Source organism: Prionailurus bengalensis, chromosome E1 (genome assembly GCF_016509475.1).
Source record: "Prionailurus bengalensis isolate Pbe53 chromosome E1, Fcat_Pben_1.1_paternal_pri, whole genome shotgun sequence".
Lineage (NCBI taxonomy): Eukaryota > Metazoa > Chordata > Mammalia > Carnivora > Felidae > Prionailurus > Prionailurus bengalensis.
This window is the reverse complement of record NC_057347.1, coordinates 20182041-20206392: the sequence shown is the minus strand read 5'-3', so window position 1 is coordinate 20206392 and position 24352 is coordinate 20182041. Positions and strand designations below refer to the sequence as shown.

The 24352-nt window shown below is 51.6% G+C and overlaps 1 protein-coding gene across 2 annotated transcripts in view; it reads right to left on the bottom strand.

Annotated features, from left to right (window-relative positions):
• Nucleotides 1-24352, bottom strand: part of RHBDL3 (rhomboid like 3) — a 49606-nt gene that overhangs the window by 7673 nt on the left and 17581 nt on the right. For both annotated transcript variants that reach the window (XM_043583673.1, XM_043583672.1), the window contains 4 exons: nt 20912-21136; nt 17806-17954; nt 15350-15462; nt 9800-9900 (listed from right to left, as the gene is read on the bottom strand). In XM_043583673.1, the coding sequence (XP_043439608.1) occupies nt 9800-9900; nt 15350-15462; nt 17806-17954; nt 20912-21136 (588 nt within the window). The remainder of the gene's footprint in view (nt 1-9799; nt 9901-15349; nt 15463-17805; nt 17955-20911; nt 21137-24352) is intronic.

The window sequence follows — 24352 nt, the reverse complement described above, 5'->3', positions numbered from 1 at the left end:
CTCCTCGGTGGCTCCGTTGGTTGAGTGTCGGACTTTGGCTCAGATCGTGATCTCAGGGTTCATGAGTTCGAGCCCCGCCTGGGGCTTGCTGCTGTCAGCATGTCCGTGCAGAGCCCACTTCCAATTCTCTGTTCCCCCTCTTCTGCCCCTCCCCCGTGGACGCGTGTGCACGCTCTCTCATTCTCAAAAAATAAAAAAGACATTAAAAAAAAAAAGAGTTTAAAAAAAAGAAAAGAAAACCTGACGTCATAGGGTGCCTGGGTGGCTTAGTCAGTTAAGGATAGGACTCTTGGTTTCAGTTCAGGTCATGTTCTCACAATTCGTGAGATCGAGCCCCACGTCAGGTTCTATGATGAGCTTGCTTGGGATTCTCTCCCTCTCTCTCTTTCTGCCCCGCCCTCTTTCTCTCTCTCTCTCAAAATTAAAAAAACAAAAAAAAGAAAGAAAGAAAGAAAGAAAGAAAGAAAGAAAGAAAGAAAGAAAGAAAGAAAGAAAGAAAGAAAAGGGAGAGAATCCAGATCTAGGAAGATAAGGTCCCTGCCCCCTCTACACGAGCTGACAACACCTGAAAGCTGCCTTAATTGTCAGGTCTCACGTTTGCCAAAGGGATGCAGGATGGCAACCAAGCAAAGTCAAAGCAGAACCATCAGGATGATGAAAGAAACCAAAATCCTGCATGTGAGAAACAGATGAAGAGAAGACCCAGGGTCAAGTTCACTGTTATCAAGTATCAAGTGAGCCACCATAAGGAAAGGGCATATTCAGTGTGATCTGTAAGTGAAGGATTCAATGGATGAAAACATCAGAGAATTTTTTTAGGCTCGGGATGTTTCCATTTCTAATAAGCAAGAGCCGTCCAAAGATGGAACGCTCCATCCTGGGGGATCGTGTGTTTCCCATCACTGAGAGCTCCAAACGGGGGCTTTACGTCACTTGGAGGGGGATGCTGTACAAGATCAGGCATTGGAAAAAGGGGGAGCCAGATGGCCTTCAAACAAATCGCTCTTTCCCCTGAGAATCACAGGACACTCTGAACCTCCAAAGCAGATAGACAGAGTACAATTATTCATCTTACAAAAGGATTTTTCACTTTACAAAAGACTTTGCCACAGGGTTCCTTTGAGGGGCTCTCCCGCGGCGCATTCAAAGCACCGTGTCATTTATAGAGGCACGCACAGAAGCAAGTCTGGAATCTCCCTGGAACACACCAGCCACAGGGAAGGAGGCTACTGGGTAGAGCCAGGGGCTTCTGTTCCCTCCCACCCACCCGCTCTGCCTTTGCTGCCTGGCCCAGGCCCAGCTGAGGGCACGTCTCGCACTCCTTTGACGTTGGGGAAACGTGTTAAACTTTACCAAGGCCCTGAGCACTGGCACATACAATAACGTTTATGGAACCTTCGGTGGAGCAAGCAGGCTGCGGGGCATCTGCCAAAAAGAGGGGGAAATCCTGCAGAAGGCGTTCGGCTTCCTGCCCATCGCCTCCCTTTTCCCCATTGTTCTTCACTGCCTGGAGAGCCCTCTTCACGTAAGGTAAGGTGGCGACACATGGCTGCTCTTCAGGTGGGGAAGTCTCATCTTCGCCTGCTGACGTGTTCTATGCTAACAGGCCGATGGCAGGCGACGTTGTCACCTGCTGGCGACTGCCCACAGAGAAGCCCCACCAGAAGACAGGGAACAACGGGAATCGATGCCCTCCACTGGATCTGGCAACCCAACCTAACCTAGAGCAGTTAGCTGGCGGCGGGCGACCCCTCAGCTCCTCTCCGGGATGCAACCGTAGGATGGGCAGGGCCTGGGGAGTCCCTGACGGAAGGACCAGCTCCTCCCAAAGGAGGGCACACTGCTGAGCCGCTGACAAAATGGCCCTCCCAGCCCCGTGACACCCCTGGGGCAGCCCTGTGAAGGGGCTCTAACCACTGAAAAAAATTCTTCCTGCTATCATCCGGCCAGGCTTTGCCTCCCTGTCATGTCCACCCACGGATCCTAATTCTCCTAACAGTGACACCCACGTTCCTAGCCGTCTGATTCCCAACAACCAAAAGAGAGTGGAAGCAAACCAGTATCCCTAGATGGACAGACAGAGATACAAGGGAATGTCATTCACTTTAAGGAGGAGGGCAATCCTGCCATGTTCTAACGAACGAACCTTGAAGACATTATGCTCAGGGAAATAAGCCAGTCACGGAAGGACAAATACTGCATGAGTCCACTCCTAAAAGACACAGAGAGTGGCCAATTCAGAGAGACATCAAGTAAAAGGTGGTTGCCAGGGGCTGGGGGAGGGAGGAATGGGGAGTTGTTTAATGGGTAACAGCGTTTCAGTTTTGCAAGATGAAGAGTTCTGGAGATGGATGGTGATGATTTCCCAACAGTGACAATGTACTTGACACAACTGAATTGTATACTTAAAAATGGTTAAGATGAGGGGCGCCTGGGTGGCTCAGTCGGTTGAGCTTCTGGCTTCGGCTCAGGTCATGATCTCTCGGTCTGTGAGTTCGAGCCCCACGTCGGGCTCTGTGCTGACAGCTCAGAGCCTGGAGCCTGTTTCAGATTCTGTGTCTCCCTCTCTCTCTGACCCTCCCCTGTTCATGCTCTGCCTCTCTCTGTCTCAAAAATAAACATTAAAAAAAAAAGTTAAGATGATAAATTTTATGCTGTATTTCACCACAATTAAAAACCAAAGTGAGGGGCACCTGGGTGGCTTAGTCGGTTAAGCGTCTGACTTTGGCTCAGGTCATGATCTCATGGCTTGTGGATTTGAGCCCCACGTTGGGCTCTGTGCTGACAGCTCAGAGTCTGGAGCCTGCTTCAGATTCTGTGTCTTCCTCTCTCTCTGCCCCTCCCCTGCTCATGCTCTGTCTCTCTCTCAAAAATAAAAATTTTAAAAATGTAAAAAAAAAAAAAGTGATACAGAACACTCCCAATATTCCTTTTCCTCATAAAAACCCTCTGGGGGCGCCTGGGTAGCTCAGTGGGTTGAGCGTCCAACTCTTGGTTTCAGCTCAGGTCATGATCCCAAGGTCGTGGGATCAAGCCCCACATCAGGCTCTGCACTGAGTGCGGAGTCTGCTTGGTATTCCCTCTTTCTCTCCCTCTGCCCTTCTTCCCTACTCACTCTCTCTCTCTCTAAAATAAAAAATAAAAAAATCTCAGGAAGAACATCTTACCTAAGACAGCGTCTCTTTCACTGTGTCCTGAGTGATAATATCAGGCAAAATCAGTCTAGAACATATTGGCCACTCTCCTTCAGCTGAGGTCCATACCTCCCTCCTTCAGGCCCTATCTGGGGTCTGTCTTCAAAAGCACCGTCCATATTTTTGGTCTGGCAAAGCCAGCGGTGAGGTGGCTCAGAACTTCTTTCTGGCTAAGGTCTTCATTTGTAAATCTGGGCCAACATCAGTGCCTACCTCAATTACCTACCTCACGGGTTGCAAAGGTAAAATGAATTCATACGCATAAAACACCAGGAACACTGCCTGGCGTGTGCTAAGTGTCACGTAAGTGTCTGACGTGATCATCTAGACCTGAGGCAAAGACAGTGGGTTTGCCCGGCACAGCACCTTTAAACCTTCTGAATGACCTTGGACTAGCCGGGCAGTTCCAGCTTCACCCCAGCGCTCCCCAGGCCAGCCTCACTTACAGTCCCTAACTGGCCCTGAAGGCATTGGAGTTGACCGGCTTGGTCCAGTCACATCTCCCGCACTTTAGCAAAGAAGAAATGGGGAGTCAAGGAGGGCTGGTTCAAGGTCATGGTAAGTTAATGTCGAGGTCCCGAGGGCCCTCAGTCCAGGGCTCCATCTGCCCACACTTCTGAGGGTCATGTTCTGTCTGTGCCGTCTGTCCCCACTGGCTGTTGTGTGTCCACCTGCCTCCAAAGCTGAGTGGACGTGGGGAAATGACTCCTCTCCCAGCAGCTGAGGGGTTAAACTCCAGTCACCCCTTCCCACCAGCTGCTTCATTTCCCCACCCCATTATTCCCTCCAAACTGCAGTGAAACAACAGGAGGGCAGCCCTGCTGCCCTGCTGAGGCTATAAATGTGGTAATGCCTGCGGCCCCAGGGCACGAGTCTCTTGCAGCCCCTTTTCATTTCTTTCCCTCCCAGAGCCTTGCAGGGTGAGAAAGAACCCACCCTCAGCAAACAAGGGGGTAACCAGTCCCCTGGGCATCTCGTTCACCCAACCAGTTAAGAGCTCAGAGGCTGGAACCCAGGCGGGAGCTTCATAGTTTCACCTATCTTGTCAAAAGACCTCAAAAAGACCCAGCACAGGAGAGGGGAAAGCATGACAGACAAATTGGGGACTGATTTCCTGTGAAAGGATTTTTAGTAATGAAATGAACCTTATGACATAGAGATCTCCAGTGTCTTTTAGACAACGCTCTCTCTTTGTGCTTTGACAAGATGGTCCCATTGCAAAAACTGAGATCTCGAACATTTTAGGGAAGCAGCTATCGTATAGAAGAGAGTGTAAGTAAATATCTCCTACATGGAATCACGGAACTCTGGCCTGTGGGCCCCAGCAAAAGGCAATTAATAAATTATTCAATTATGTGTATCTTAACACATCTAGTCTTTAAACTAAGAAGGCTTGGGGCGCCTGGGTGGCTCAGTCGGTTAAGTGTCCCACTTCAACTAAGGTCTCACAGTTTGCGAGTTCAAAGCCTGCGTCCGGCTCTGTGCTGACAGCTCAGAGCCTGGAGCTTGCTTTAGATTCCGCGTCTTCCTCTTTCTGCCCTCCCTCCCTTGCTCACGCTCTGTCTCAAAAATAAATAAATATTAAAAAAAATTTTAATAGGGGCGCCTGGGTGGCTCAGTCGGTTGAGCGACCGACTTCGGCTCAGGTCATGATCTCACGTTTGTGAGTTCCAGCCCCGCGTCGGGCTCTGTGCTGACAGCTCAGAGACTGGAGCCTGCTTCCAATTCTGCGTCTCCCTTTCTCTCTGCCCCTCCCCCACTCATGCTCTGTCTCTGTCTCAGAAATAAACTTTAAAAAAATTTAAAAATAAAAAATAATTTTAATAATAAAAAAATAAACTAAGAAGTCTTGATTGCAAGTTTTTTACGCCATCCGGTTTTTTTTGTTGAAATATTTTCTGAACTTAATCCTTGATGTAAACTGTAAGCTTTTTGGAACTCAGAGTGGGTTTTTTTATAAAGATTTTATTGATTTATTTACGTAGTTTATTTATTCTGAGAGAAAGAGAGAGAGAGCATGCGCACGCACGTGAGCAGGGCAGGGGCAGGGAGTGAGGGAGACAGAGAATCCCCAGCAGGTTCCTCACTGTCAGCACAGAGCCCAACGTGGGGCTCGATCTCATGAACTGTGAGATCACTACCTGAGCCGAAACCAAGAGCTGGACGTTCAACTGACTGAGCCACCCAGGTGTTCCAAGATTTTATTTTTAAGTAATCTCTACACCCAACATGAGGCTCAAACTCATGACCCTGAGATCAAGAGTGTCACGCCCTACCGACTGAGCCAACCAGGCACCCCTGGAACCCAGAGAGTTTTCATGAAAAACAAGACATGCTTTCATTTAAGGCAGAATCCTCACTTAGTCCTGAGAACAGAAGTGTTGAACACTTTTTCTGTTTTGTGTATGATGTAAAAGGGACACATTTTCTAATTGCTCCTACAGATAACAGGCAAAATTGATAAACACAGAAAATTATACGTATTCAAGGATATGTAAACACACACCCGCACCCACACGCAATCCCCCAGCTGTGTGGTGATTTGCCACATGGAAAGCATTTTTACATCCACTCTCCATGTCTGTCTCACAACTACCCCGTAAAGAGGGGCTGCAGATGAGAGAACGGAGACCCTGAGAAATGAAGCAACTCACAGCTTTTAAGATGGTCGGTCCAGCACTCATGTCTAGATTCTCTGACTAGCATGCTGTTTCTCCTGTCTGTTCTGACAAGGTGTTTCGCTGCACGCACGCACACACACACACACACACACACACACACACACACTCACACACAAGTCTTCATTTGGGAATTCAAAATTCTAGCATACCTATTAGATGGAAATTGCCAATGTTTAAATGCTTCTGACCCACAGAAATGGTCAACGTATAGGGTTCGTGCTAATGCATCTCTCAAGTGCTGGGCGCTGAGCTAATTTGGGTAAAGGCGGCCTCTTGTTGAAAGGAAACCAACCTTTCTAATGAGAAAACGAGGTTTGTTTCACCATCAGATAAGCACCACACAACTTTCTAGGGAAAGGCTACCATATGTCATGCTCCGGGGACTGCGACGCTCCCAATTGGCCGGCGAAAGCCACGTCCTTCTAGAAGGGTAGTGGGCTCTCGGATGGGACTGCTCATCTCCACCACCACAGGCCATGGGCTGCTTGCCAGAAAGAAGCGTAAACGGGAACAAAACTGCTTTCACACCTCCCTCCTCGAGCCCCATGCCCCACCCCGTGGTTCTTGGGGTGATCTGCCCTCACCATGGGAACTTCTGGGGCCCCAGGGCTGTTTCCCATGCTGCAGGGAAGGGGGTGGAAACAGGGCCTCTCTATGAACTGTTTATTTCTTCTTAGTTGTGCTTGTCGGTCCCCTCACACACGTACACATCTGGGGGGGGGGGGCGGGGAGGGGGATTTGTTAGCATTTCCATCCCCTCCAGAAGGGAACTGGGGCAGGGGGAGGGGGGAGCGGCGGAGGTGGAATCCAGAGAAAAAGCTGTGTCTGGGGAAAGCTGTGGCACCGATACAGAATGACCCATTTAAAAGGGTTGTGTGAGGCAGCCCTGGGCTGTCAGGATCTTCAGCGGACCGGGCCGTGTGTGTGTGTGTGTGTGTGTGTGTGTGTGTGTGTGCGCGCGCGCACAGGCACGCGTGTGTAAGTTCACGTGCACACACACACACACTCGCACGTCCACGCAAGCTTTCCTACACCTGCTGTGTCTCTTCAGGTGCTCACGTGAAGTTGCCAAAATTCAGATGAGTCAGTAAGTGTCATTGGTGTCTGTCGGTCCATCTCTCCCCCCACCCTCCTCTCCTTCCCTCTGTCCCTCTGCCGCTCGCTCACTCTCTCTCTCGATGTACAAAGGGGACTTTGGTGAAAAGAAAAGGGATGGTGTGTTGAGCCTGGCAGGTGACAGTGACAATAAATAATAAAGAAGAAATGGGAGAATTTAGGAACTCCAGACGTTGTAACAGGATTCACACATCCTCCACGTGGGTGAAGACAGTGACAGAGGAGGGAGGTGAGAACAGGAGGACCCTGGGGGGGAAGCGATGCCGTTTCTAGACACTGCTCATTCCTTCTTTCCTTCCTTCATTCAAAATTTAGTTGGGGGTGGGAGGAGGGCGCCTGGCTGGCTCTGTGGGAGGAGCGTGCGACTCTGGATCTCGGGGTTGTAAGTTAGAGCCCCACGTTGGGGGTACAGATTACTTAAAAAAAAAAAACAACAACAAAACTGGGGCATCTGGGTGGCTCAGTCGGTTAAGCATCCAACTCTTGATTTTGGCCCAGGTCATGATCTCGGGGTCATGGGACCGAGCCCCGCATGGGGCTCCGTGCTGAGCGTGCAGCATGCTTGGGATTTTCTCTCCCTCTCTTTCTGCCCCTCCTCCGCTTGCACACGTGTGCGCTCTCTCAAAATCAACATTTTCTTTAATCTTAAAAAAAATTTACTTGGCACCACCTGCCATTTGGCCAGCCCTGGGCCAGGCACCGGGGATGAGTAGAACCTGGGCCTTCCCTGGTGGGCATCGGGCCTGCAGGGCCGCTCCCGGTGACTCCTCCTCCCGACTGCCTCTAAAACAAGGACTTTGGCCTCCTCTGGGACTATCAGACGGATTCCTATTTCTCTCCTTAAAGACTCTGTCTCCATTCAGGGTCCAACCCTGGCCTCTTCTTGGAGGAGGAGGGAGTTAACCTTTATATTGAATAGATTATTTTCACTTTATCTCATTTATCAATATCATCTCATTTCACAGATGTAGAAACTGAGGCACAGCGCAGTTAAGTAATGTGCCCAAGGTGCCTCTTTGGGAAGTAAGTAGCCAGGACTCAGATCTGGGCTGACTGGCTCCAGAGCCTGGGCTCTCAGCTAGTACACTAGAATCCCCTTCAGGAGGGGCATGTCTGGCTCAGTCGGCAGAGCGTGTGACTCTTGGTCTCGGGGTTGTGAGTTCGAGCCCCGTGTTGGGCGCAGAGATGACTTAGAAAACAAAATCTTAACAAAAGAATGCCCTTCAGGAAAAGGCAAAAAAGAGCCTGGGAAAGGAATGGCCATGTCCCGACACTGTGAGAGGCTGGTGTAAGGGAATGACACCTGAGTAGCTGTCAGGAAGTATGGGTTCAAGTCCCGACTTGCCACAATCTTCACTGTGACTGTGGACAAATCATTTAACCTCTGAGAGGCTCCTTTCCTTTTTGAGAATTTTGCTGAGATCCCTTTACTTTTAATCATCTGTGACAAGCAACGAATTACAATTACGATGCATGCTAGTGGTCAAGGATTGTAATATTCTTTTAAGTTGTATTTTAAAATTTTTATTATTTTTCTTAAAGTTTATTTTTTATTTTATCTTTTAAAATTCTTTTCACGTTTATTTATTTTGAGGGAGAGACAGACAGAGTACAAGCAGGAGAGGGACAGAGAGAGAGGGAGACACAGAATCCGAAGAAGGCTCCAGGCTCTGAGCTGTCAGCACAGAGCCTGATGTGGGGCTCGAACTCATGAACTGTGAGATCATGATCTGAGCCGAAGTCAGACACTTAACCGACTGGGCCACCCAGGCGCCCCTTAAAGTTTATTTATTTTGCGAGAGAGAGAGTGTGAGAGCAGGAGAACGGTAGAGAGAGAGGGAGAGAGAGAATCCCAAGCAGGTTCTGCACTGTCAGCATGGAGCCCAATGTGGGGCTGGAACTCACGAACCGAGAGATCATGACCTGAGAGGAAATCAAGAGTCGGTGGCTCAACTGATTGAGCCACCCAGGCGCCCTTTTTCAATTATTTTTTTTTTAATTTTTTTTTCAACGTTTATTTATTTTTGGGACAGAGAGAGACAGAGCATGAACGGGGGAGGGGCAGAGAGAGAGGGAGACACAGAATCGGAAACAGGCTCCAGGCTCTGAGCCATCAGCCCAGAGCCTGACGCGGGGCTCGAACTCGCGGACCGCGAGATCGTGACCTGGCTGAAGTCGGACGCTTAACCGACTGCGCCACCCAGGCGCCCCTCAATTATTTTTTTAATATGTTTGTTTGTTTTGAGAGAGAGTGAGAGAGAAAGGGGGAGGGGCAGAGAGAGAGAAGGAGGGAGAGAATCCCAAGCAGGCCCTGCACTGTCAACGTGGAGCCCAATGCGGGGCTCAAACTCATGAACTGTGAGATCATGACCTGAGCCAAAATCAAGAGTTGGGTGCTTAACAGACTGAGCCACCCAGGGACACCTAACATTGTCTTTCTTTTTTAAAACTAAGCTCTAGTCCCAACGTGGGGCTTGAACTCACGACCCCAAGGTCAAGAGTCGCAGGCTCTACTGACACAGCCAGCCAGGCACCCCTACTGTAACACTTTTTAAAGCTGAATGGGAAAGGGGTAGCATAGGGAAATGGGTAATTTCATAGGCAAGAAGGAAAAAATATGGAATCGTATATGGAAGAGCCCCATTTGAAATCAGCCTGCAAAAAGTGAGGAGTGTCAGTGAGCCCTCATACCAGCCAGGTCTGCCTGGCATTTCTGGGCCTGAGCTGGGGAGTCGAAGAAGATCCCCGGCGAGGACTGACATGCAGAGGGGAGGCCGAGATAGGCACGTTGGGACAACAGGTGCTCACCATCACGATGTTGGCCAGATGGGCAGAGACGAGTGCATACACCCCTCCAGAGGAGCCCACAACTGGTGCAGTCATGTCAGCCACAGACACCGCCAAGGACCCTGGTACAGAGAGACATCAGGAATTCAAGGGTGCTGGCGCGCACTCCCCACCCCTGCCCCAGGCCCTCACACGCAGCAGCCTCGGGGGGGTAAGACCCCAGAGCAAAGGCTCCATCTCTTCCTTTCATCCAGTGTCGCCCTGGGGCCTCCTAGAAGCTTAAATTCATGGCTTGAAAGAGCCATCTGATTCGAACTTCTTTTACAGAAGACCCAGTGGAGGGAAGGGACCACCTGCCTGTCACTGCAACTCTGCCCCGCTTGGCGTTACCTCGGGGTTCTGAGCGATAACAAACGGCAGCAGTACTTACTGCAGGGTTAGCTGCCACACGTGGGCCACCGTGTATGGCGCGGTGGCCACGCGTTTTACTTACATCGGCCCGTTTAACCCCCAAGGCCGCCCTTTGAGGAGGGTGACAGCAGCCTCAATGCAGAGGCGAGGAGGCTGAGCCCAGAGTCACTGGTAGGAAGGGCTGCAACCAGGACTTGAGTCCAGCTTCGCCGACACAAAGTCCACACTCGCGGCCTCAACGGCAGCCGCTCCCCGAACTGGTACAGACAGAGGTCAGCCTCCACCCTCCACCATCGCTCCAGAGCACTTCTCTGCTCAACGGCATCTAGAAACCCGCTTGGCTTCACCTCCGACCTCCCTCCCTCCGGCCGAGTGACAAAAGGCCAACAGAATCTCCAGAGTGGGGGTTCCGCTGGAGGAAAAATGTCCTTGAAAAGTCCCAGGGAAGAGAGAGAAATGATGTCATACCCTCTGGGGGGAGAAGGGGGTAGACTTTTGGTCTGGGGGATGACAAACTTTTGTGCTGGAAGGGAAGCTGGGCAGAGAGGAGAAGGGAAATGTATTGTTCTGGTCTCATTTAAGTGTGATCAATGCTTTGGCTTCCAGGGAAGGACACGAGAGACTAAAAATAACCAGGAGGTAGAGCCCAGGGCTCAGAGGCTGAGGTGGCTGGCCTGGGTGAGTGCGCAGAAACCACCACTGGAAAATGCCCGCAGGCTCGGGAGCCAATTAGCCGCTGCCTGGGTGGAGATGGGCAGAAGTGCCAAACTGCAGGCTCCACACAAGTGTAGGGTCCGCTACTTAGGAGGAGGGTGGGCTCAACCCGGGAACCCGGGCGCCCGACACACCTGGGCATTGGGAGCCCCCAGAACATCATCCGCCTTCTCCCCCGCCTCGCTGCCCCCTCAGACCTCTCTCAAGGCTCCTCAGCTCGCTGGGAGATCCCTATGGCAAATTCTTGGTCTCAAGGGGGATGTGATCTCCCAGGAAAAAGCACTGTCATGAACCGAGAACTCCCAAGTCCTTCTCCCCTCCCAGGGTGACTATAAATCTTTCTTCTCCCCTTTCATGCCTTCCCTCTGGCTTTAATTAGGTATTGATCTATTGTCAGATCATTTTCTTTTTTCTTTTTTCTTTTTTTTTTTTACTGCCTAGCCAAGGGGTCAGCCATATATAACAGAAAAAAAAAAAAAAATCCCAGGGTGGCAAACAGACAGGCAGTGGGATCTGCATGACAAAGGATTCCCACGCTCTCCGGGCAGGGCCCGCAAGGAAGGCTGCATTGCGGGGCTGTGGAGGGCTGGCCGCTGGAGACAGAGCCGCTCATTAATTACCGAGTGGACAGAGGAAGCCCCAGCCTCCCTGGGCTGGCCTCTTTCCTCTCGCAGGCCCAGCTTCTGCTCTGTCGGCCTCCCGGGTGCAGGGGCATCCGCAGCGGTAGGGAGGCGGTGGGGAAGCCCCCAGGGTCCAGCCTCCCCACCCTGACCTTTCTCTCACCCTACCTATGGAGAGGGGTCCACGACCCCGGGGTCAAGGGTCAATGTGGGATTGTGGCAGGAGTCTGGAATGGGGGCGTGGCTGGCTAGTTGTGTGACCTTGGGCACAGCCCCTGCATTCTCTGGGCTCAGCTTTCTGTGACATAAAGAGGTCTAAGGCTTACCAACTTCTGAGCAGTGAAACCCTCTTTTCAAAGGAAACCTTACCCACACCCCTACCCCCATGGAGCAGAGCGCGGACAGCCTATGGCTGAGTGGGCGTGGGGCCTGGGGAGTAAAATTTGGCAGCCCCTGGAGGGGACCTCAAGAGTTCCTTCCAGATCAGAGAGATTCAACAGCCCGAGATTCTGGGATCCAGGATCCGAGGTTTGGATCCTGGTTCTAGAATCCCGAAAGTAACAATCTGGACTCGTGTATGGCAGAAAGATTTCCTCAAGTGGCTGCAGGTTAGCCCTGGACTAGAGGGACTGGGAACAAGGGCATGCATACATATCAATATAGTAATAAAGGTCATCCCGGGGCAGGAAGCCTGGGCCACGCAGGACTCCGGACGAGCTGTGTGGAACCTAGCCTCATGGATGACAGTTCCATAAGGCCAGTATGAATGCCCCAAACGTCATGGGGCAGAGGATGGGGATAGAATGGCAAGATGGAGTGAAACGCACCTCTGCACAGGCCAAGGGACTAGTTCTGGTTGGACTATGAAAACTCTCTTGAAAAAGTTCTGGGCCCACACCAGCACGCAGATAAATTGGTGACTTTATCATAATGCACAGCTGCGATAATGTTAGCCTGAAATAATTTAAAGCAGGTGTTTTCCAACGTCTCCCTTGGCCATTAAAACAAAAAAATCCAAATAGAAATCAGCAGAACATCTACCTTTGAGCAATATAACTATTTATGTATGTATTCTCTCCTTTGTTCTACAAATATTTGCTGCTTAACATATGCCAAACCCTGAGTTAAGTCTCTGGGGATGCACACGTGGTGTATCATCTATATAATCTATAAAAAAAGTTGGGTGGAGCCCTTGAAATACTGGTTTTTAAAGTACCTAAATTTTAGCCACGTGATAGTTAGCTAGAAGCAAGAGACACGTCAAGCATTGGTTAGAAGCATGGGGCTCCCACTCACTTCTAGTACTTCCCTCGTCCTTCTAAGAAAATTGAGCTAGTCGTTTCACCTCTCTGAACCACCTGTGACATGGGGGTGACGGTACCCACCTCATAAGATTTGCCAATACAGGAAAAACGTATGTGCATCCTCTATCACAGGCCCAGAGTATCGGATGTGCTCAGCAGAGGTTGGCTGTCATTGCTACAAAATGTGATGGCCTTGCCTTTGCAATATTTTCATTGGGCAGGAGCTAAATGGTGGGGTCTGATGTCTATTAAAACCTCTCTGGGTGGGGCGCCTGGGTGGCTCAGTTGGTTCGTGTCCAACCCACCTTCCGCTCGAGTCATGATATCACAATTCGTGAGTTCGAGCCCCACATCGGGCTCTGAGATAACAGCACAGAGCCTGCTTGGAATTCTCTATCTCCCTCTCTCTCTGCCCCTACCCTGCTTGCTCTCTCTCTCTCTCTCTCAAAAATAAAACATTAGAAAAAAAAAAAAGACTTCCCTTGGTTTCTGACAATAAATAACATGCACAAGGACAAGGCCTGCCTTCTGGTTCTCATAACATACAGTAGTGGTTTGAAGCACAGCCTTTGGGGTCAGGCAGCCTGGGTCTGGGGCCAGTTCCGCCACTTACAGCTAGGTCTTCTCGGGCAAGTCCCTGAGACACCCTAAGGCTGTTTCTGCACCTGCAGCAAGGGGAGAGTAATAGTACTTGCCTCGAGGGGTTGCTTGCCTGCACATGGCCAACACTTGCTAACTACTGGCTATCTGGTCAGGGTCTGGCTGGCTGTGAATGGAGCCGCCTCTCTGAGCTAGGATGCACACAGAGTAGACAGGGAAGGAAGGGGTGCAGGCAGATCAATCAACTCAGTCCAGAAGATCAATGACATGATTTATGGTGACCAGAGTGACCTCTGGTCTGAATCAATGCCTCAGACAGAATAGTACATGTTGTTTGCTTTATGATACAGCCCCACCCCCTCCTGTCTGGTTGGCAAGGATCCCTTCTGTCTGTGCACCATCCCACTCTGCACCAGGGTCACTGGTGAGTGACACCTGCACTGCCTTCCTGCTGGGTGTCATCAGTTTGGGTGAGGCCTGAGTCATCTTGAATCTTACTTCCGTCTTCTGGGTTATTGGCACTCCCATCTAATTGACTACTAACTGCAAGTGTTATGAGTGTCTTTCCTGTTCCTCGCCATTAACCATCTGGGTCTCTGGGTATGTAGGTATAGAAAATGTGGCTATGAATCTCCAGATGTCAAGACTCGGGGACTGCGTGGGTGGCTAAGTCTGGCACACAGAGATCCTCATTAGACCTTTGCTAAAGGATGTGGAAGGTGCTGGATGCTGGGGAAGCTCATGTGGGTGCTGTCCGAGGTGGCCAAGTTTTCACCCGCAGCACACAGAGAAATGAAGAAGGTGAGGGGCCAATCTCCCAAGCTGAGGGTTCCTGAACTAGCAGACCAGCCTCAAATGGGTGAGTGGGGTGGGACCCTTCCCTCTTGGATTCCTGAAGCCACCTCAGTTACTCCCAGGGTCCCTGTCTGCTCATTGTTTACAAGGTCAATGCCGCCCTGCTCTCCTGATGACAACTTTAATGCCACTCAGAAAGGATTAAGATCTTACTTAAACATACACACAAAGCTCCCTTGGGCACAGCTGTCAAGGTGAAGAGCTGAGGTGGCAAACCTTGTAAAAAAAAAAAAGAAAGAAAGAAAAAAAAAAAAAAAGAAGAAGGAAGAAGGAGGAGGAGGAGAAGGAGAAGCAGCAGCCAGCTATAAGGTTGGAAACATCACAAGTGAGATCCCTCTGTTCAGAAACCCGGTTGGTGCAGACTCTTTCTGCAGAAATGCAGTCTGCTCTCCCCGGCTCACGCCAGCCAGCCTAACCTCCCTCCAGGGAAGGAGAGGGGGCGTCCCACTGGCCACAGGGCCGGCCATCCTCAAAGTCATGGTCCTTCGCCGTGTGAGCAGAGTCAGCTAGGGCCCCAGTCTCCTCCAGCTGGTGTGAGTGCTCACTACCTCTTAGGCCAGACCTGCTTCCTGTCAGCAGGGGGTCAATCAAGGGGACAGGTGTAGGCCTGGTGGGTGGGCCTGGCTCCACCCACACCTTGGATGTCCCTACAGGGATCTTACTGTGCCTGTGCAGTTTATATGGCACTGTTACTCCATTTGTCACCTCACTCCACCCTCCTAACACCCTACAGGCAGATCTTATTAGTTCCCTCCTAAAACTTAAGGGGGCCGAGAGAGGTTAAGGAATTTCCCCAAACTCACACAGCTACAACATGGCAGTATAAAGACAGAAACCCCGGTCAATCTGCCTGTTTCACATCCTGTGGTCTCCTCCCCTTGCCATCACATGCCTCCCTCTTTGGATGGTAGTCCCCTTTCCAGAGGAGGTTCGCTAACCCTGGTAGTTACGAGCCTTGGCGATGGGAGTCCTGCATTGCTGGAGGCCGGAGGCTTGCCCAATCCCATGGGGTCTCCCAGCCACCCTGGGGAAGTTTACCCCTGTGGACTTGCAGCCCACCTGCCTACCTGCCACAACGCCAGCCACGTAGACAAGCCCAATGCGGGTTGCTCCGTGCACCATCTCCAAGGGCACCCCTACCAGGAGCTGCAGCACCACGTTGAGTCCCAGGTGTTCTATCCTGTACAGAAAGACCACTCCATTCATACACTCATTCATTCATTCACTCACTCATTCATTCATTCAACAAACACTGTATGCCAAGATGCTGGGGATCCAGCAGGGAATAAGACCCTATACCTACCTTGAGGAGCTCATGGTCTGGGTCTAAGGGACAGGAATTACAATGCAGACAGGTCGTCTTGGAAACAGCATACCTTGCCTGCCACCTGGGACAGGAAGGAACAGTGCAGGGCCTGGGCAGTGCTTGGCAATGCCTGCACCTGCCATAGTGAGAAGGCGCCTCACCACGGTTAAGATCCAGCAAATCCATCCATTCACATATGAGAAGCCAAGACTCAGAGAGGGACACTGACTGGCTTCCAGTCACACAGCCCGGGTTCCTGATGGGCAGAATCTGCTCCATTCACCAGACCACGAAGTTACTCTGGCTCACTACACATTTGTAAGAGCTACTGATGTTCAAAGAGAAAGATGTTTTCAAGACAAGTGCAAGCATTAGAGGGGCGTATGGGTGGTTCAGTCAGTTAAGCATCCAGCTCTTGATTTCGGCTCAGGTCATGATCTCACGGTTCATGAGATGGAACCCGAGTCGGGCTCTGTGCTGACAGCATGGGGCCTGCTTGGGATTCTCTCTGTCCCTCTCTCTGCCCCTCCCTTGCTCACTCTCTCGCTCTCTCAAAAATAAATAAATAAAGTTAAAAAAAAAACCACAATTGTAAGTATTAGAGATATCTCTTAGAACTTAATAATTCAAAGTTATCCCTTCAAATATCATGAAATCCCTTAAAATCCCATTCTACCCAACACTCAGGGTTGGGTTTTCTTACCCTATGAATACTTTCCTTTTTATACTATCATACATCTACGACCAGATCTTGTTGCTAACTGGTGTCTAGCCGAACGCCTATGTTATTGGAAAAAGTTGTCATGTTACTATTGCTATATCAGTGTGTGCTTTCAAGTTTACAAAGCACTTTAACATCCACTGTCTCACGTAAATTGAGCCTACAGCACCTGCACAGCTTCCTGGAGATGTTTAAGTTATAGGGTAACAGAGCACATCATGAGAGGTCTGGACCTTGGCCTGGGTCACAGCCCTGGTCCTGGTCTGCAAGGCCCTGCCTGGAGACTAATCACTGTGCCACGTTGGGCACACGTGAGCACCTGTCTACCCAGGAGGGTACCTGCAAGGTAGCTCAGACAGATGGGGCTCTGTTCTACACTCCTATCATGCCTGGAATCTTCCAGCCCTGACTGCCAGCCGAAGGGTTAGAAGTGTCAGACAAACGCACTGGAAAAGAGCCGGATGCGAGCATCAGATTCATAGAGAGACTGCAGAGGTTTTCCGGTCCTGTCTTCTTGGTTTACAGGCAAGAGCCTGAGACTAGAAGACACCCGGTGAGGGGAACTCAGGGCTCCTGCGTCCCAATCCGAACTCCTTCCTCTCTACCGCACTGGATTCACTGGTCCAGAGTGGGCCCCTGGATCATAGGTCACCTTCTGGGCTCATCCCAGATGTTGGCCAGCTGTCCCTATCTCCTGTCAGCTGCAGCGCCAGCCAAGAGCCCCTCCCTCCCTCAAAATCACAGACCTAGAAACTCCTCCAAGGGCTCTCCCAGGCAGGCACTGCCCCATTAGAAGCAATAGCCAGAGAAAGGCCTGAGGCCACCACTATGGGCCTCAGCTAAGAGCCTCTGTGCACTGTACACTTTGGCCTCCAGGCTTTTAGCTCTCAGAGGCAGAGAATGGACAAAGAGGCTTTGGAGGCTTTGTCCATTCTTGTTCCTCACCCCAAAAGATCAAGGAAGGCCAGAGGTCAGTCCTGGAAATAAGGCAGCAGTCTTACCCACTGTGGAGTCACAGGCTTGGGCAGCCTGGGCAGGGAATCCCATCAACAGATACTATAATTATTGCTAGAATTCCTCAAAAAGACTCTCACCACCCATGGAGACCACCTTGGGAGAAAGGCACTTTCAAGAAACCTGTCCTTTATCCCACTTCTGGGGGCATTGACACGCACACAGTTTATGGATCATGAACTTGGTATCTGACACTTCCCTTTTTGCTTTGGGCACTAGGAAGCTCAGAACGAACTTGTAACCTACATTTGTACCGCTTTCACTGTGGGCTTAAACTTAGCATTTTCCTCCATCTATTTCCCCTTTTCCATACTGTGTCAGTAATGAACTACCTTCTGGTATTAGGTAAGTTTCAAGGAGCCACCTCAAACCCTGTGTCCAGGAAGATAAAAACAAACCGAAACATATTTCCTTCTAGGCTCTCTGGACCTCTTGTTTTCCTATGGGGACTCTATCCAGAGCGAACGAAGGCAGGCACTCACCCCGCGTGCATGAAGATGTACGTCAGGTAACGCCATGCCTGCGCGCGGAGCTGTGGGTGGTAAACCAGCGAGTTCTTCAGATATCGTGGATGGGTTACCTGCAGCACGAATTGACCCAGCGACACTCCGTTGTAGAGGAAAAAGGCAACCTGGATGAAAACAGAATGGCAGGGGCCTGTTACTAGACGCGAAACTGGCCAGGAGCCCCTCTGGTGCTAACGTTCGGAATCCCCTGCAGGAACTTGTCACTTTTCCTCCTCGGAGAATGAGGGACAGCCCCTATGGCCGGCACCCTGCCTAGCTCTCGGCCACCTCTCACCCCACTTCGGTTTGGTTATTTTGTGTTAAATGGTCACGTGGGCTCTGCCCGCACCTCCTGGGTGCGAGGCGGGAAAGGCTCGGGGGGGTTTCAACTAATTGCAGCAAAAACTTACATACCCGTTTGGGGGATGAGGCAATTCTACACAAGGTGATTTTTTTGAGTTGCGGTAAAATACGCATAACATAAAATGTACCACCTTCATCAGTTTTCAGCATACAGCTCAGTGGCATCCAGTGTGTTCACGATGTTGTGCAGCTGTCAGTGCCACCATCCACAGAAGTCTTGCAAAAGTGACACTCTGTCTCCATTAAGCACCAGCCCTGGCAACCACCATTCTACTTCGTCTCTATGAATTTGACTCCCCTGGGTGCCTCATCTAGGCGGACTCACACAGGTGGCTGGCTTATGTCACTTAGCATGATGTCCTCAAGATTCACTTACGTTATAGCATGTGTCCAAATTTCCTTCCTTTTTTAAAAAAATTTTTAATGTTTATTTTTGAGAGAGAGAGAAGGACAGAGACAGAGCGTGAGCAGGGGAGGGGCAGAGAGAGAGGAAGACACAGAATCCGAAGCAGGTTCCAGGCTCTGAGCTGTCAGCACAGGGCCTGAACCCATAAGCCATGAGATCATGACCTGAGCTGAAGTTGGACGCTTAACCAACTGAGCCACCCAAGCACCCCATTCTTTTTTTTTCTTTTTAATGTTTATTTGTTTTTGAGAGAAAGGGGGAGCACTATCGGGGGAGGGGCAAGGGGGGAGAGAGAGAGAGAGAGAGAGAGAGAGAGGGGGAGAGAGAGAGAGAATCTGAAACAAGCTCTGAGCTGTCAGCACAGAGCCTGACATGGGGCTTGAACCCACAAACCATGAGATCATAACCTGAGCCAAAGTCGGACACTCAACCGACTGAGCCACCCACGTGCCTTTTTTGTTTTCTTAGAGTTTATTTATTCAAGTAATCTCTACACCCAACGTGGGGCTTGAACTCATGACCCTGAGACAGAGTCGCAAGCTCCTCTGACTGAGCCAGCCGGGCGTCCCTGGGATTTTCAGTCCTACAGTAAATGGCCCCAATTTGCGTGTCTCTTTAAGACTCAGGTCAGCTTCGAAATTTTCTTTTGTTCTCACCCGTACTGCCAGGTTGTCAGCAGGTTGTAAACCAGGTATGACAGCCAGGTTCTTACTCCCTATTGCTGGCTGGTTGTGGGCCCCTTCTAGTAACTTCCCACCACGTCCCTCCCATTCCCTGTTACGGACCCAGGAAACCAAGTTACTGAAACTATATGTAAAACGAAAGCTTTGGGCTTTAGTACAAGTACTCTGAAACAGTTATTTCAGCATTTTCTTCTTGATTGGTGGTTTGAGTTTACAGAGCTGCAGTTTCTGGAAATTTGAAACCAACCCGGACGCCTCTCTGGATGACCTTGGGCAAATTACTTGAACTCTCTGGTCCTTGGTTTCCTCATCTGGAAATGGGGATGCCCACGCTTCCAGGCGGTCATGAGGTTTGAAAGTGCTGAAGCACAGGAAGGGCCAGCTGTGCGTGTCATGTACTCAGCGAATGAGGCTGTAATCGGTGTGGGGTTCGGGCCTCCTGGGCGGGACCTGTGCCATTCCCAGCGCCCCCATCCCCACCCTCCAGCAGATGGACTCCCCTGGGTTCTCTGGGGAGCCGTTCTGTCCATCTTACATGACACGGGTGGTCTGGCAGCAAATACAGCTCCCAAGGCAGCTCATTATTATTGGTCCTCAAATAGAATTTAATAAATAGACCAACACAGTAAGCATTTGGAGAACGATTCCAAGAATATCTCAGACACATCGCATCTTCAACATGCGCTTGGATGAAGCCATAACAACAAACAGAGGAGCGCTTGGCCTTGCAGACCAGCTATTCTGATTCAGGAAAAAAAGAAGATCGCCATGGAGCTTAATGATCCTGCCATTTGATTCGGCATCAGCTTTATAGGAACATATGCCGTGGTGGTAATTAGGCCCGTGGCTCTGGAAGAGAAATGCTGCAGACTACGGAACACCATTCAGGAGCTGGGGTTGGGGGCCCACGGGTTCTAGGCTCAGCAGCCAAAAGAATTCAGTCTCTCACACAGGGGCACACGCTCAGAAAACGGTACCTTTGACTTCTACTGCATAAGCAGGAGACGTTTAGAATAACGATAGGGACGGATGATTCCCTAAGGGGAGAACGCTCTTTCAAAATACGTTAAGCCCACATTTACCTGTTCATAAACACTCCCTCCCATATGCATTTTGAGTAATGCTTCTGTGTTCAGAAAGCGCCACCAGGCACTCTTGCGCTAAATAGAGGAGTTCTATGGGAGGAGGCGGGCCTGGTGATCCCTGCTCTACGGGAGGCGGGGGGGGGGGGGGGGGGGGGGAGGATGGAGTTCTGGGGGAGCAAACGACTGGTCCACGTTCCTCACCGGGGAGGAACTCAAATAACTTAGTTTTAAGGAGTTAGCCTGGCCAAATCCCCCATGTCAACAAGCTTAGGACATTGTTCTTGTTGCTGCTGTTTTGGTAGGGGGTGGTCATATGGGGATTTTGCTGCAGCGATAATAATCTTCGGAATATCCTTGTGGTCCCGGGGTTCTAACAACACTCACAGGCCCTGTAACACGGCCTGACTGGCAACTCGGCCTCACCCGCCGCCTTGTGGTGGAGGAGACGCTGCCCTTCCTGTCTTGATCTCAGACACCCTCTTGCCCACCCGCTCCGCGCCCCCCACCCCAGGGCTGGGCAGCCCCTTCCCCACCCTTGTGCTTGCCTCCAGCAGCGTGACCGTGATCATGAACCAGGGCGGGGGGCAGCAGGTGTAGCTGTCGTAGTACCACTTCCGGTCAATCTCCCGGGGCAGGGTCTCGTAGGCCACGTGGCGGATGAGCCGCTGGGAGAGGTTCAGCCCTTTCTCCTCCAGCAGGGCCTTGCTGCAGAGTCGGCGGTTGCCCTGCAGGATGGCCTGGCGGAAGCTGTTGGACCGCTTGTTGCTCATCTGCGTGGGAAACAGGGCGGGGGGAAGGGCTCAGAACTGGGGTCTCGGGGTCTCAGCACGTACCTTGGACCGACCAGGCCTCATCCCACGTTTCTCTTTCTTCTACACTGGGGTCCCACGTGGCAGATGTTCTAAAGCAACTTGTCTTGGGCTCCTCGGATATTCTTAACTAGTCTACCTGTTAGATAAGGACGGTGAACATCCTCATTCTACAAAATCAGAGGTGTAGGAGTCCAAGTTCAAACTCAGAACCTGTACCCATGATCACCGTACCTTCCTTCCACCCACCTACCCATCATCCATCCGTCACAAGTGAGTGTCAACACATTGCCAGGCACAGAGGACACAATGGTGCTTAAGACAAATAAGAAACCAGCAATTGCAGCTCAGCGTGAAGGCTGCTGGGGGAGCACGCAGGAGGCAGCCCAGCCCTGTCCCACGGTGGTCAGGGAGGGCTTTCTTGAGGAGGGGGTAACTGAGCGAGAACTGAAGGATGAGAAGGAGCTCGAGTCCTCAGAGATGCCAGCTTGGGAAGAGGTGGGCAGCCCTGGTGAGGTGGACCAGTTTGCAGAGAGGTCTCTAGAACGAGAACCCAGAGCTGTGTTTGTGGAGGTCATCACTCCTGAGTGCCTGGAATGCTTGGCGCGCCAAGGGACTGGTCGTAGAGCCTTGTCTGAGGACCGGCCCTACCGTCCGCAGCCTCAGGCTGCCCGATGCATCCTCACTGGAGTCCTGGCGGCCTCGCTCTGTGGTCAGCCTGACTCCCAGAAACCAGGTGGCTGGCCTTGCTGACTTCTAGGCTCCTGGGGCCTCTGTGGCGTCCCACCCGTCCTCCACAACCACACTCCAGATCCTTCTTTCGGGGAGCTAAAGCTCTCCCACCCCCAGTACCCCCACTGGGTAGCTGGGGTGAGGGTTATCAACATATTCCTGGGACTGTGGCCCTATCAGGGAACATTTGGCTAAACCTGATGGCAGAAGCCCAGGGAGGGCTGGTTGGTGAACCAGGCCAGACCAAGGCACAGGGGTTTAAGGTAGAATGAGCCTCTGTCTGCAGCACCCCTGCACCATTCCCGGGTTCCACGGTCTTTCGCTTTCAAAATCTGGCTTAAAGCTCACCCCCTCCAGGAGGCCTTTCCAGATGAACCCCTCCCACTGATCCCCTATTCTCATCCCCTCCATGCCTACAAAGCTCGGATCTGGTTCCTCTCGCTGGTGCAGGAGTTCTGTAAATGGAGGCAATCTTGGGGCTTCGTGTTCACTGCAAACCCGAGACAGGATCACGTTGTCAAACTGTTTTGTAGCCCCGTTACCATCCTCTCTCCCAATCCCCAAGTGGGCACAGCACACATACTCACAGCACACCCACAGCCACACCCTGAAGCCGGGCAACGTGGGCTCAGCACGAGCACTGCGCACACACACTCGCCATTCGCCCGCACCCTTGATGTGTCTAGGGCCACCCCGCGTCTCAGGCCTCATGGAGCTTACAAGCAGAGGCACATGTGAATTATTCGGTGCACAGCATTATCCTCACGTTACGAAGATGGGGACTAAAGCTTGGAGGTGAGTAATTTTCCCAAACACCAGGATTTTCTCCAAAGAGTCAGGATTCAAATCCAGCTACATCTGACTCCAGAGTCCATTTTGTGCCAGTTAGATAAGGGAGCCGCTTCTTCCAGGTGGATGAACCCATTCTAGGCCTTGGTGAACAAAACCCAGGCTGGATTGCAGTCCGCATTCACCTCACTGGCAGGCATCCTTGTACAGTACACAAGCTGCACACCCGTACACGACAACCCTGGCCACCCAGGTGTAATGCAACGTGGTCTGTGCTAGAAGAGAGGCCTGGGCAAAGCACTGTGGGGGCTCTGGATAAGGCGGGTTCATTCTACCTGGGTTGGGTTGGGTTGGGGAAGGGCCCACAAAGGATGCAGGCGGGTTTAGCTGGTAAAGAAACATTAGAGATAACAAAATCTTTCTAATACTCCAGGATATTTAATCCTCGCAACAATCCTGAAGAGGGAAGGTATCCTTTGGCTTCATTTTACAAATGAGAAAACACAGGCTCAGAGGATCTTTCTCGGTGAGTGGCAAAGGCAGGGGCAGGAGCAGGACCCAGGTCCTCTCTGGGCACGCTGCCTTACCCAGAGCTCCCCTCCTGGCGAGCCCCCCCTTAGTCCCGGTCTCCAGGCAGCCCTGCTCACACAAATCCAGGCTCTGGCTGGCTGCTCCGGCTTAGAGCGTGAACACAGAAATCCTGACAGCAATAAGCAATCTGCCGTTGGGGTTCACGCAGAAGACCCACAGATCCTCGGCTGGAGAGAAGCATTTCGTGGGCCCAGCCAAGCCTTCCCTCTGGCCTGAGACTGAGCAGGGCATGTGGCAGTCGTGCTGGCACTCCGGATGTGGATGTGGATGGGCCCACGCAGGACTGGCCCGAGCCACTGCTGGGCTCCAGGTCACAGGGCTCACCCCCACCACCCATCCCGTGAATCCTGACTCCTCCATTTAGCTCAGCTCCGTCCCCCACCCTGTCAGAGGTCTGCTTTCTGGCTCCACTCTGAACAGCCCTAAAAACCCTACAGCTGCTCCCTGCAATCATGCTACCCTCCGAGCAAAGGCAGGTCTCCATCACCAGGCAATTAAAATAGCCCCAAAGCCTGGACACCCACGTCAGAGAGCTCACCAGGCACAATGGCAGGCACGGGCAGTACTGACCCCCCCATCACCGGTGCCTTTGAATTCTAGGAGCCTGGGGGACTTCGCTCACCCTGGCAAGAGTCGTTTCACTCTTGCCCTTCCACGGATGGCAAGAAAAGGGGTGACTATCTTCACTTCACCAACAGGGAAACCGGGAGGAGGCTTCTGGCCTTGTACTGACCCAGCTAGTTCATACAGCTTCTACTCTTGTCCTGTCCATCCGCATCCCTGCTGGGATGCTTCCTGCTGAGCCCCCCTGAACGCCATTCCAACCCCACCACAGTGGCCCCCATGACAGCAAAGCAGTACCTCCTACTGAGGGAGAAGTCTCTACTCCAAGACACTGGACCAGTGGGCAGGGCTCACAGGCCGCCTGTCTCCAGCCCCTCCGACTACCCAGGACGGTAGGTACCCAGCCAGCAGGTCTGTCGAGGTCTGGCCTTCACCCGAGTGCCCCATTGCTCTCAGCATCCACTCTCCAGCTCTTCTTCCAATGATAACCTCCCACTTCCT